Source organism: Colletotrichum karsti (assembly GCF_011947395.1).
Source record: "Colletotrichum karsti strain CkLH20 chromosome Unknown Scaffold8, whole genome shotgun sequence".
In the NCBI taxonomy this organism is placed as follows: domain Eukaryota; kingdom Fungi; phylum Ascomycota; class Sordariomycetes; order Glomerellales; family Glomerellaceae; genus Colletotrichum; species Colletotrichum karsti.
The window spans coordinates 695,900-708,800 of NW_024065908.1; the positions used below are offsets into that span (position 1 = coordinate 695,900).

Genomic DNA, 12,901 nt, shown 5'->3' on the forward strand with positions numbered 1-12,901 from the left:
CGTCTTATTAGTTACCGAGTTCCTGGTTGACCGTGCATTAAATCCTTGGAGGTCATCCCGAGGTACTTGGCGCCAGGCGAACCCATCCGAGGCCACCAAGTCACCTCTGGAGGTCATCGTCCTCGCCGCCGTGCGCCACCACTTTGCGCATGCGAAAATTTTCGAGGCTGAGAACCTAGTTCCAACGGATGTTTTGTTGGTCTCGTTCACCGACTCCTAGGTTGGCACACCCTCGTCGTTGGCCAAGCCGAGACTGTGTCAAAATGGCAATTCAATTGTTTGCTTACTGTGGAGAGTAATTAGCCGCGCCATCTTAAACGACATGTTCTGCCGCTTTTTAGAGCTTTGTTTGTCCCGTCGAATCTTTCCAATTCGACCAGAGCAGATCACGGTCTTCTAAAGGGTGGTGGCTTGTTCTGGGCGGCCGTCTCAAATGCGGCCAGATTTTCAGGAGTCTTCAGATGGCAGGAGGGAACGCAATCACGCATCTCCCGATGGCATTGCGATAATCCTGCCTGATTCCTGGAGGGTGCGGACCTCAAACAGCACGGCATGGCAATGCTTGCTCGGGAAAGGGGGCTCGGGAAGGAAGAGATTCGGGTGAGGAGGCTCGGGAAAGGGGAGCGTAATAATCATGGCATGTCGAGACTTTTAAAAGTCCAGGGTAGATGTGCCATGTTTTCGCTTGCTTGTCCCCAAATCCATCGTTGTCAACAGAAACCCGGCATTCACACACTCTTTCTATGTCAAGAGTACAGGAATACTGTCGAGTACAATTTGACCAAGCAATAAACGTAAATAATCGTCCACAGATCGATCTACATCCACCATCTGTGTCTCGGTGTCACGAATCTCAGACATGGATACCGCAAAATCTGCGTGTTCCAGTGCTCACGGAGGGACTGCTTCCACCCTGGGAACAGGGATAGAGTAAGCACCTGATCCTCTCAACTCCGCCGACCGCTCTTCTCTATAGACTGTCTCGAGAAGGCTAACATTCTATTCGTGCAGGCTAGTAACGCTACCTTCGGTGACGACCACAACAACCGTAAGCCATGCGGATTCAACTCGTCCCTTGTCAACCCCAGCCCAAGGGTCGACAGCACACCGCCAGCAATACGGCAACCAAGTCTACGTGCTCTCACAGGAGCCCGTGGATCGTGGCTGCAGGGCGTGGTGTGTCGTTGTGGGGTCGACGGCAATCATGATCCCAACCTTCGGCTTGATGACGACCATTGGTATCTTCCAAGTCATCTGGAAGTCCAACCAGCTTTCTGCCCGGTCCAACACGGAGATCTCCTGGATCATATCCATCTACGGCTTCCTTGCGGTTCTTCTATGTGGTCCTTTCGGTGCTGTGTTCGACAAGTATGGCCCTCGATGGATCCTGACGCCTGCCGCGACGCTCTATGCCGCATCGTTCCTGGGCGTAGCGTTCTGTACTCAGTACTGGCAGTTCTTCCTCTGCTTTTCCTTTGCTGGAGTCGGTGCCGGTAGGTTTCCCAGTCAGATCTAGTAGCTATGTCGATTGATCTAATCATGGCCACAGCCGCATTGACGACGAGTGCTCTGGCAGTCATAAACCATTGGTTCGACAAGAAGAAGGGTCTGGCGATGGGAATCTGCACCATGGGCGGGGGAGTCGGGGGCGTGATCTTCTCTGTCCTACTCCGATTTACTACGAAACATCTTAACTGGATGAAGGCAAGCCTCGTCCATCTTGTTGTCATTTGCGTGTTTCTCGTCATCGGATGCGTTATGATCAGGCCCAGGGTACTAAAGCCCTCCGAAGGTAAACTGTGGGACTTTTCTTGCTTCCGCCGCTGGAAGTTCTTGCTTTTTACCCTGAGCGTGTGTGGTATGTACCTCCCGTCTCAACCTCTGTACCATCTTGTGTCCTGATGCATGCTGTCGATAGGTTTCGAGCTTGTCCTATTCGTGGCCTGGGGTCTGCTGCCTACATTTTCCAGCATAGTCAATCTCGGGGACGTCTTCTACCTGATGTTGGTATTCAGCGTGTAAGTCTACCCCGCCACCAACCCCTCATGTTCAGATCTTGACCGCGATGCTCGTAGCGGTTCTACTCTGGGGAGAGTGATTCCGGGATACTTGACAGATAGGATGGGTCCTTTCAACGTGACTATCATGATGACAATCATCACAGAGCTGACTATGCTCTCCCTGTGGCTTCCCTTTGGCAGTACGTCGGCTCCCGTCCTTTACACGGTTGCGTTCCTCCTGGGATTTGGCACGGGCAGCTTCGTCTCGACTGCTGCCACATGTCTCGGAAGGCTCTGCGACGTCCAGGACAACGGCACTTACATCGGCTGCTGCTACGCCGTGGTGAGCCTGGCGACCTTGATCGGCAACCCAGCGAGCCAGGCCGTTTTGGGCGACGGCCAGCACGGTCGTACCCGCTTGACCGTCGCTTTCCTGGCGGCCATTCTCTTTCTGTCTCTAGTGAGCTGTTGTTTCGTCCGGTGGTTGTGCTTGGGCAAGACGTGGAAGTGGAGGGTCAATGTATAAGGCCGAGACGCAGCAACGGTCAACGGTTGAACCAGGGGATAGCTCTTCTTTTCTTATTTCCAAACCGGACCAGCAGCAGGGATATCTGACGTGCTGATGATGGTGTAATGCCAGTCTGGCCTGCGTCGTTAGTCACACCGGTGAGGCACCGGGACGGTCTGGTTGGTCGACAACGGCGTCGTACTTGATTATCTGGGGTTTCTTTTCGAACGTCTCATGCAGTACATGTAGATACAGGGAGTAGGTGGCAGAATGGAGCTGAAATGTTGCATACTGATGGTCGTGCGAGCAAAGGTGACCGTGAATCGCATGACGGCCCAAGGCACGGAGGCGTGTCTTCGTGGGTGTCATCTCTTACTCCGCAACTTGGCAGCTACTGCACTATTCAGCTTACAACACCCGATCTTCCTCTTATCTGGGCCACCATTTGAGCGCATACCTAATACATATTCGAAGATGTAGGTGCGTAGTCGTGAAAATACTGCCGGCCTTGGTTTTGGCGACCTCCGCTGCAGTCCGTCAGACCACCTTAGACCGTTGCGGAAGCCTGGCCACGAACGGGCATTATATGCTTAGGTTTGACTCACGGAAATGACAGATCTCGCGCGAGCGGGCCTGCGTATGTGAGTGATCAGACCCGCGTATCTAAGATCCCACGGAAGACTGTTCCGGGTTGTCCGCCAGGCCTCCCAGGGCTGATATGACCAGGGCTGGTCAAGCAGTCGAAGGCCGGGTATAGGATGAGATGGATCTGGTTTTTGGTTATTTCCATGAACCTTCCCCGCCAGCGTCTCGAGAAACGTTGACAACACTGGCGTGTTGGTTGGTAGCACAGACTCCGCTTGACAAGGAAAGGGTCACTTGCGAGTGGATTCTGTTATGTACGGGTGACGCTCACATGCGGTGTTGATTTATTCAGGCGTTACGGTTGCTTTGGGAGTAAAATACACGCGCCAAAGAAAGATCCAGCAATGGCCTGGAACGAGGCAATGTTGCCGCAAAACAGAGCTAAGAAGCTTGGCCAAACTCTCGGGCGTGGAAGAGAGACCTCGTGGGACTGCCGAGTAAACTAACCCGATAGCGACCCTGAAAGAAACGCGAATCATCCGCTGGCATTCAGCTCTCCTTGAACGGGATCTCAGTGGCCGAAGAAGGAGGGGGGAGAAGGATCGTTGCAAGAGGATAAGAACATTCAGGGGTGGGCAGGCTAGTGACCAAACGCGTAACCAGCCTGCGGGGATCTCCGTTGCTGGCTTGAGCTGTCCCAGACTCGGAAATCTTGGAGGCTTCAATCTGGGTGTGTCTTTTAAATTCTGTTCTTGGAAATTCTGCCTAACAAAGCCGGTAGCTGAGACGTCCTGTTCGCGCGCTTAGATCACTGCTGCGCTGCCACCTTCATAACATGACATGGCACGACATGATGGGCTGGGTTATGTCTCGCATGTGAGCTATAGGGAGCTGTGAAGGAGAAACTTGCCTGAAAGAGATGTTAGGCTTAACTCACATGTCCCTTACGTACTTTACAAAGACATTTCGGGGACCACCCTTCGGGATTCGATTATGCCATCGGGGAATATCAATGGAATAGGAAACTCGGTGAGCGGCCCTAACTCATTTATGGGGTCTAAGTAGACCGAAAAGGTCTGGGCTGATGCATTCAGTATTGGGATTGGCGCCAGGGAATGGTCAGGGAGGGGCCTGATGTCAAGACATGAGATCACGAGACATTGGGCACATATGGCGGCGCAATGCAATGGAGACTAATAAGGACTACATGATATACGGAGTCGGCCGAGTCAACGGCTTTGTCGATGAATTATGTACATGTACCAGCAGAGACGAAGGTTTCGGCGCGGCCCGCTCGCTGGGCTCGGGGAAAAAGACGTTTCCGTCTTTGTTCTTTTCATCTTGTGAACCCGCTCAGCTCACGATGCTACCATCCTTGAGGGAGGACAGAGACTAGCGGAAACTCTAAAGATACCGGCCCAGGAATACATGAGGCTAGAAGCGCCTGGCAAGAAAACCTACATGGATGTCAAACGTGGTCTCTCCATCCCCGGTCTGTTGCGTCTACAACACAACCTGATCCGTCGACATGATCTGATCTGACTAGATAAATTACGAGCTCAGAGACATACGAAGTGCTCTTTGCTTCTTTCCACGCCAAGATAAAACGGGATCTGAACTCAAAGCGTGGGGACCGAGGCACAGGTAGGGAGTGACACAAGATCCGGATGGGTCCGCTTTGTGAGATGTGACCCGGGGAATATTTCACCGGCATGCGTCGGTCTATTTCCCCTGGAGGTAGCGAACAAATCTCCTTCTTCCTTTTCAGAGGGAAAACATCGGCCTAAACGGCGGTGTGTCCCTTTAGGATCGGGTTGATGGACCTGTCCTGGGATATCTGTCTGTGGGATTCGGGATTTCGTGCGACGTGCTTCGGAGCACCTTCCGCAGGACGACATGTGAGATCTTGATCGGCGGCCATGCTGTGACATGCTCCAGATGGAGCCTAGCTGACCCAGGTTCTTGATAGCTATGGATAGCGTGAGGAGTACTCTGCGGGCGTCACAGGGGACCTAGTCAGATTTATGCATGTTGTGTCATGACCACGCAACTGATTCATTATGCTCGCCGTGATGTTTTTCTTTGATCATCCTGAAAACTTTGCGTTTGGGACATGGAAGCTGAAGCAGTGGAAAGCCTATATGGGAGGATTCGGCGAATGAAGAATGTTTCGTCGATATACATTGGTGACAGTTATTTTGGCGGCGGCGGCTTGCTTGATGCATAATTGTACAATCGGGAACAGTTGAGACTGAACATAGTCCGACTGTTTCTTTCGTGATTTCAACTTCAGAAGTGTTGAAAGTATCTGGCGAAGAACTGTGCAGCATACAATGCAAAGATAATGTTGTCACTTTGGTTTCTCCTTCTTTTCCGAACATCTTTCCTAGCAAATATTACTTCTGCGTATTCGCTGTTGAGTTATAAAATTCTTGTCGAGTACATTCGTGTACGCGTGAAAAGACTCGATATAGCTTTGTCCCTCATCTTATGGGCAGAATAGCTATTCGATGGTTGAGCAGTATCCGCCCCATCGCACATATTGAGATTTCATGTCGTTTGAGCCGCTACTATCAAGAACACGAAGAACTACTGAGGTACTGAGGTATCGAGGTAGATACTGAAGTGTCTGTTTGCAATGGCTCATGAAAGGAAGTTCCGTATGTATGAAATGCGACAACGCTCATTGATATTTTGCGAAGTTCTTAATATAATTCTTGATAGGTACTTTCCAATCTTGTCTGTCCATTCTCATACGAGTGTCGGATGACGTCTGCGTCAGGTTGTCATTTATTCAGGTTCACCATGCAGTGGCGATGAGCGAAAACCTGACACATAAGGGTTCCAAAAGCTCTAAGGCAATAGCTACGCGAGGGTTCGTAGGAACTTATCGGAACTCTGAAAGCAGACTTCGAATAGATTCCTATGAGGACGCGCCTAAGAAGAATTCACCAGGGTGAACCAAGTAAACTGGCACAAATAGATAATTCTCAGTAACAATTTAACCTGATGTATGAGCTTTATAATGATCATGAGATCCTAAAATGTGTTAATGCCGATATATGGTATGCGTGACGAGGCCCATATGAGGTGGCCTGGATAGAAAAGGGGTAATCTGAAAGTTACGGGCTTCCGATGTTCATCCATACGCTACGCAGTCCTATTTCATTTCCATTTGCGTACACCACCAAGGTGTGAAGGAAGTTTGTGCTCTTAGCTCTGCCTCATTGAGGTTAACAAGCCCTCGTCCACCCATGGCTCCTTCCCGGTTCACCCACGCCACGCACCTTCCCTCCTCACCACGAAACCCAGGCTGCTGCCTTGCCGCCTTACAACCTTCGACCACCCTCCCGTCCCAAGGTACTTAATTGTTTTCACCTCAAGCCCTTTCAACCAGTTCAACCAAGATGGCGTGGCCTAGTTGGTAAAAGCGACAGCTTAAAGAAATGCATCCCAAGCGAGGGCTCTGGTGGTTACTCGGGGAAGGGCGCTCGTTCGAATCTCGAGCTTGTCACGCAAGCAGAGGGCCTTACAAAGTTTTTTGCCTTTTGCTTTTTGCCTTTTTATCTTTTTATCTTGATGCGTTTTTGTATCACGACTATTTTGATGCCATTGGTTTAGTTCGACTATGGTGGTGTCTACTTTTTCGTTATTGTTACTGATGTTTTGCTTGGGGCAGGATGGACGAATTTGCATCTCACGATACCTTACCTGCCTAGCCCGAGGAAGTGGCTACTACTGACCCCAAGGTGCCTTGTAAGAAACCGCCTCCATGTAAAAAAAATGGTACATGGGACCTCCGTTTCCCTCAATCTGTCGATCAATGACATAGATGTTCCTCGACATGGTCCAAGACGGACCAATGGCGAGAATGAACCCTCACTAAGCCTAGACGAAGCCAGTCCAACCAAGACAAATGGCGGAGATATCTTTCGAGACGGGAAAGTTAGAGGTCTTATGACGAGGCGATCATAACAGCGCCGTTTGAAGCGGGAGAGCATGATCTGTTCTTTGGGTCATCTCCAGGAGGGTAGGACCGGGGGACCGGCGGCGAACAAGCACGATGATGCTCATCGAATCTCTTATTTTCAACAGCTCCGCGTAGCACACATTCAGGACCCCTGAGCGCTCAGAAGAACAAGATTGAAAGCCAGAAAAGTGGTATTTGTATACAAGTCTAATTCTCCGAACCCCAAAAAGCAACATCATCGTCAACTCTGCTCCGACCATACTTTACAATACATCACCAACCTAAGCCTTCACATCATCTGCGCTGCTAGGCGCAGGCGCGTCCTTGACGAGATCCTCCCTCGACTTCTCAACCTCCCCCCTCCTCCCCGTGACGAGCTCGATGCCGATCATGCCCGCGAGCATACCGCACAGATGCGACGCCAGATCGATGGTCTGCTTCCCGCGCCGGAAGATGGCGAAGATGTGCACACCCAGGATCAGCGCGATGAAGCCCAGGCCCTGCGGCCCGTTCATCGGGTCCGGCGGCAGGCCGAGCACCTTGAACGAGTCGAAGCGGTGCAGCCAGAAATAGGCCGTCGCGACGCCGAACACGCCGCCCGAGGCGCCCATCGTCGAGACGGTGAGCACGCCGCGCAGCGTGAAGAAGACCAGGCTGCCGAGCAGGCCCGCGGCGCCCGAGGAGAGGTAGATGGCCAGGAAGGCGGCGCGGCCGACCTCGTCGTGCAGCGCGGTGCCGACGAACCACAGACCCACCATGTTGGGCAGCAGGTGCCAGAGGCCCTGGTGGGAGAAGTTGGCCGTCAGCATCGAGGCGGCGCGCGGCATGCCGTGGACGAGGGTGAAGTGGGTGTTGAGGAGGCGCCAGAGCGGGGGCGCCTTCCAGGCGAGGAAGACGAGGGCGTTGAGGAGGACGAGGGCGCCGACGGTGGCGGTCGAGGCGGACACCTCGGGGAACATGCGGTCGGCCTCGCGGGGCGGTGAGTAGACCATGGCGAGGGCGGCGAGGGCGCCGACGAGGAGGGCGACGACGGCGGCGGAGGGGAGGATGCGCTCGGCGGTGGTGAGGGGCGGCGGGGCTTCGAGGTCGGAGCCGCCCTCGGCCATCCACTTCTGCATGCGCGCCGTCATGGGCGGGCGCTTGATGGGGAGGGCGGCGACGGTGCCGGGGGCCGCGAGGCCCTTCTGTTCAGCCTCGCGCGCGAGACGTTCCTCCTCGGCCTTGTTCTTGGCTATGTTCTTGGCGCGGATGGCGTCCATGACGCTGTATCCGTAGACGGGGTCCGGCTTCGCCTCCGCTTCCGTTTCGGCGTTCTTCGCGGGTTTCTCGGGAGTTGTGGTCGCCGCAGAGGATTCCTCGCTGCCGCTGACCGCGACGCCCTCGGCCTCGAGCTGCAGGAGCTCGTCCTCGGCGCGCAGGCCGGCGTTGAGGACCTCGTCGACGGGGACGGTCTCGCGGAGGTACTCGAGGGCGGCGGCGCGTTGTTGGGGGGAGTAGGAGGCGGTGTTGACGGTGAAGACGGGGTCGTCGAGGGTGCCGGCGACGCGGCGGCCGTGGAGGATCCTGAGGAGGCGGTTTGCGGCCTGGGGTCTGAGGGAGCTGCCGAAGATTTTCCTGGCCTCGGCCGCGTCGAGATCGGTTTTCCTGAAGGGCAGTCCCTCCTTGTCTTTGTAGTCGATCGGGAGGTCTTCGTATTCTCGTAGGACGCTTTCGGATGAGGAGGAGGAGGCTTGTCGGGTTTGCAACGCTCTGGCCGCCGGCGAGGGCCAGAGGTTATGTCGGAGGGGCGACGACCATGATGACGGCGGTCTGGTGGTTCGAGGAGAGGTCGAGATGAATCGGAAGGGGGATGCGCCGGAGAGCGATTCGGAAGTCGTCACGCGGCGGCACGCGGCGCGCAGGCCGAGTTGCAGGAGGGATCGCGAGGGGACGAGGGCGAGTGAGGTGTTCATGGCTCCTCGGCGGCGGGGGGGTGAACCGGGCTCGTTCGCAGCGCACCGAGAGTCGCAGCCCTCAATGCGCCGGCGCCGGTTAGTCGGATGTCTACCTTCTTCTGCTCGGGGAGCAATCGGAGGACTGGAGGATTCTTCCCGGGGAAGAAAAGCTCGCGATTCGGCCGTTCGGTGGTGGTTCGATGTCGGTGGCTTTTGGGACGGCCTTCAATCGATTCAGAAATTCTTTGAGTGACGGAATCGGGGCCGCCCGCGGTTCGGCGGAGGTCGTGTTCCGGACTGCGCCCTGGCGTGCGCTTAATGTCGACTTTTGCTGGCCGCAGAGGTGCGTAGGTAATCGCCGTTGGTGCAGTTAACGCCACGCCGTGCCCAATTGCGATCTCCTCCACCCCTGCACCTAGGTACGTCAACCCCCACCGCAGGAACCGTCCACTGGGAACCTGAACCTTTCACCCCGCCGTTTGGCAAGCTGAACCTCCAACCTACCTACCTACCTCACTACATCTACCACCTTGAGAAAACAAGATTCAGAACCGAGGTGATTTCAACACTTTGCACGACTGATCGCCGAGTTCCCCGATCGCGCCTGCCTTCACCAGCGACACATCCTCCACCACTCGCCAAAACCCAAGGAAACAAATCAAACAAACCAAAACCATCCTCACCCTCACAACCACAAACATGTCCGCCGACACGGCCCCAATATCCCCCACCCGCTTCGCCGCCGCCCTGAAAGACCTCTCCCTCCCGACCCTGCACCTCAAGGTCCTCGAGATCCGCAACTCGATCCTGCACCTGGAGTACTCCAACGCGCAGCTCCGCCCCTACGCCGAGGGCGCCGCGACGACCCTCGACGCCGCCGACGCCGCCGCGGGACGCCCGGACCCGGACTGCGTCGAGGCCATCCGCGAGAACGACGCCGTCGTCGCCCGCATGCGGGAGCGCGTCGACATCATCCGCGCCGAGGTCGAGGGCAGGGGCCACGGCTGGGACGAGTTCAAGAGCAAGGACGAGGTCGAGGCCGAGGCGGAGCAGCGGAGTGGAGGCGTCAACGGCACGACGACGGCGACGACGACGACTACGACGAACGGGTTGGGGGCGGCGAGGGAGGAGGAGGACAGGGTTGCGAATGGTGGTGAGGCTGCTGAGCGGCATCCTGCATGGTTGGATGGGACGTTCCAGACGGGCACGATACGCAACGGCGAGATTCAGCTTGATGCGCAGGCTGGTCAGCGGGCGAACGGCGCGCGGGCTAATGGTACGGGAGGTCGGTTGACGGATGAGGAGCTGCGTCGGGCGATGGAGGAGCGGATGAGGGGTCTCGGTCAGGACGACGAGGAGGATGACGGTGGAATGCATCTCTAAACCTTCAAATCTCACATGTCACGGTTAAAAGCGGAGTTGGTACGGTTGGGAGACGCCGGAGTTGGCAACACAAAACCGGCGGGGAGTCGGAAAGAGATAATACCCTCATATTCCTATTTGCTTTCTAGCATGCCATCACAAAGGGAAGGAAAAAAAGAACAGTGGAGGCTCATAACCGCAAGTATGTGCGTAGCCAAGTGTCAAAGTGAAAGAAAATTTTGAAAAGGAGAAAGGGTCTGACTTGAATGTAGGTGTCGTCGTCCCTTGAAAAGCGAAAACCAACCAGACCCTCCTTTTGAAAAAACCAAAGTTCCATATGCCGCTGCTGCTTTTTGCGCACGTCTGAACGCCGATGCCAATCCAAACCCCGGTAATGCAAATGCACCATTGCCTGAACGCTATGCCACCCTAGTTGTAATAATGCAGTAGATGACCCCGATGGGGGCAATGAGGACGGAGCCAGAAGAAAGAAAGTGTTGTGAGACGAGTCCTCAGGACTCCTTATGATACTGTTGCCGGTGTGGTAGGCATGTTTTCGTTTTCGTCAGCCTTGAGAATAATAGGGTTGGCCGACGCTTTAGGTGTAATGTCGGAGGTGTCCTTTGGCGCGGCATCAGGCTTGGTGCCGTTAGGACGTGCCTTCAATGCCTGCCTGTTCGACCGGGAGCTGCTAATCGTTTCCAGCTTTGGCCTTCGGGGAGGGCTCGCGCGTCCCAGCGAGTCCCATGTGCGCTGTTGCATGTAGTCGTCCTCGTCCGATGACGTCTCCTCCGGCGTGATGGGAATGCGTCTTGCACGGGCTCTTCGCCGCCTTTCTACCAACTCGCCGTCTGATGATACTTCAGACTCCAGCGAGAGGCTCCGGCTACGGTTGACCCCGCCCTTGCTAGAGACCGTTGACTTTCTAGATCTTGTTCTCGATCCGATAAGCGAGTCGATCAGTTCCGATTCCGAAGGAGTCTCTTCCCGTGACTTGTCTCCTTGTCGTCGCAGCTTCTTCTCGAGGGCCTTCTGCCGGACGAGTCTATCCAAGGGAGTGTCTTCAGAGGCCATTGTCCTCCTGCTTCCGACGGTGCTGGTGCTTTGGGTCCTCGTAACGGGTACTCGACCTTCCATGAGCTTTGCCGGTGGGGGCGGTTGCAGCATCCACTTGAGGGCGTCGGGGCGTGAGGGTTTGCTACCGACGATTGGCGGGTGGTACTCGTTAACGGGAGGATTCCTCGGCGTCGTGTAGAAGTTCTCGCGGTCCTCGTCCGTAATATTCTTCTCGCGCCCCAGTTTCTCCTCGACGTATCGTCCTGCCGTGTTACCCGCCTTGACGATGTTGTCCATGAGCTTGTGGCCCATGCCGGACAGGTTGTGACCCCACAGCTCCTCGTCCTCGCGCTGGTAGAGGGTCCTGTTCCAACCATCGCCGGACATCCTCCGCGCCTTCTCGGCGCTGATTGTGGGGCTCACGGGACTGCAGCTCTCGGCGGCGGTGCTGGCATTTCCAAAGCTGGCTGCGGTGCTCGTGCGGCCGGCACTCGCCAGACCTCGTTGGCTCGGGTTCTTGGTGGCCGACTTCTTGGGCAGGTGAGGGCCCATGGCCATCTCCTCTGCCCAGTAGGGGTTGGTGTTGAAGGGATCGGGATGGCGGTAGAGTCCAGGCTGTTCCATCTCTATACGTCTCTTGACCTCTCTCTCCTCCTTGGCCTTCTTCTTGGCCTTTCTGAAGGCCTTCATCTCGTTACATGGTGTACACGCGAGGTAGTAGAAGATGGCGGACTGGATAGCGACGGGTAACGACATGATGGCGATGTGTTGGCCGTAACCCCGGCTCGGGGAGAAGGTGTGAACGGTAGTCTGCGGTCGTGGGTGCAAGCGTACATCGAATGGCTAGAGTGAAGGTGCGGCGGAGGTTGTTGAGAGTATTATAGGCGGCGAGGGTGTGTTGGGCGTGGTGCCTCGTGGTGGTTCGCGGGGGAGGGGACGTCTTGAGTTTTGATGGGAGAGGTGACAGGAACCACGAGGAAGGTACAGTGTCAGCGACGGTGTTCGAAGTTCAAGGTACCCTACGTCGGGTAGGCGAGCAAGTTGTAAGTAAGGTAAGGTATTGGATGTGTGGACGAATCTGTTCGGTGCAGTACAAGTGCAGACGAGAGAAGGGACCGCGTGCCAGCGCCAGAGGAAGTTTAAAGCGCCATTGAAGTGAATCACCGGCGCGCAGGCCAAGACACAGTTTCGGTACGGAGGCGCAATTGCTTTAAAAGTGGCTCGGCCTGTGCGGCCCCTTGGGTGCCGGGAGTATCGAGGTTTTGGTTTGGCGGACGGGAGGGTTTCAAGGTTGGCAGCAGACGGCTATTTCGAGGGTGTGTGTGTGCGGGTGGTCAGGGAGAGAGAGTTGTGTGCACTCTGCAGTATTGAGTTGTCTGTTGATGTGTACAGAGTAAGGTAATAGTAAGGTACCGTAGCGCAAAGACGGCGTTCGGGGCGCGGCGGGTGATGTCGAGGGATGGACGGGTGTATGTGAACGGTCGGA

The 12,901-nt window shown here is 55.4% G+C and overlaps 4 protein-coding genes across 4 annotated transcripts; 2 read left to right on the plus strand and 2 right to left on the minus strand.

Annotated features, from left to right (window-relative positions):
- Positions 1-831: 831 nt before the first annotated feature.
- On the plus strand, positions 832-2,526 carry CkaCkLH20_03341 (MFS monocarboxylate; the record flags this gene model as incomplete). Its single annotated transcript, XM_038886060.1, has 6 exons — positions 832-930; positions 1,012-1,048; positions 1,104-1,493; positions 1,550-1,858; positions 1,919-2,018; positions 2,076-2,526. The coding sequence occupies 6 exons, from the start codon at positions 832-834 to the stop codon at positions 2,524-2,526; spliced, it is 1,386 nt and encodes a 461-aa protein (XP_038748569.1).
- A 4,818-nt stretch (positions 2,527-7,344) lies between these two features.
- On the minus strand, positions 7,345-9,015 carry CkaCkLH20_03342 (uncharacterized protein; the record flags this gene model as incomplete). The annotated part of the gene is made up of 1 exon (XM_038886061.1): positions 7,345-9,015. The coding sequence occupies one exon, from the start codon at positions 9,013-9,015 to the stop codon at positions 7,345-7,347; it is 1,671 nt and encodes a 556-aa protein (XP_038748570.1).
- A 681-nt stretch (positions 9,016-9,696) lies between these two features.
- Positions 9,697-10,380, plus strand: CkaCkLH20_03343 (uncharacterized protein; the record flags this gene model as incomplete). The annotated part of the gene is made up of 1 exon (XM_038886062.1): positions 9,697-10,380. The coding sequence occupies one exon, from the start codon at positions 9,697-9,699 to the stop codon at positions 10,378-10,380; it is 684 nt and encodes a 227-aa protein (XP_038748571.1).
- Positions 10,381-10,881: 501 nt separating this feature from the next.
- CkaCkLH20_03344 (uncharacterized protein) lies at positions 10,882-12,171 on the minus strand (the record flags this gene model as incomplete). Its single annotated transcript, XM_038886063.1, has 1 exon — positions 10,882-12,171. The coding sequence occupies one exon, from the start codon at positions 12,169-12,171 to the stop codon at positions 10,882-10,884; it is 1,290 nt and encodes a 429-aa protein (XP_038748572.1).
- Positions 12,172-12,901: the final 730 nt, after the last annotated feature.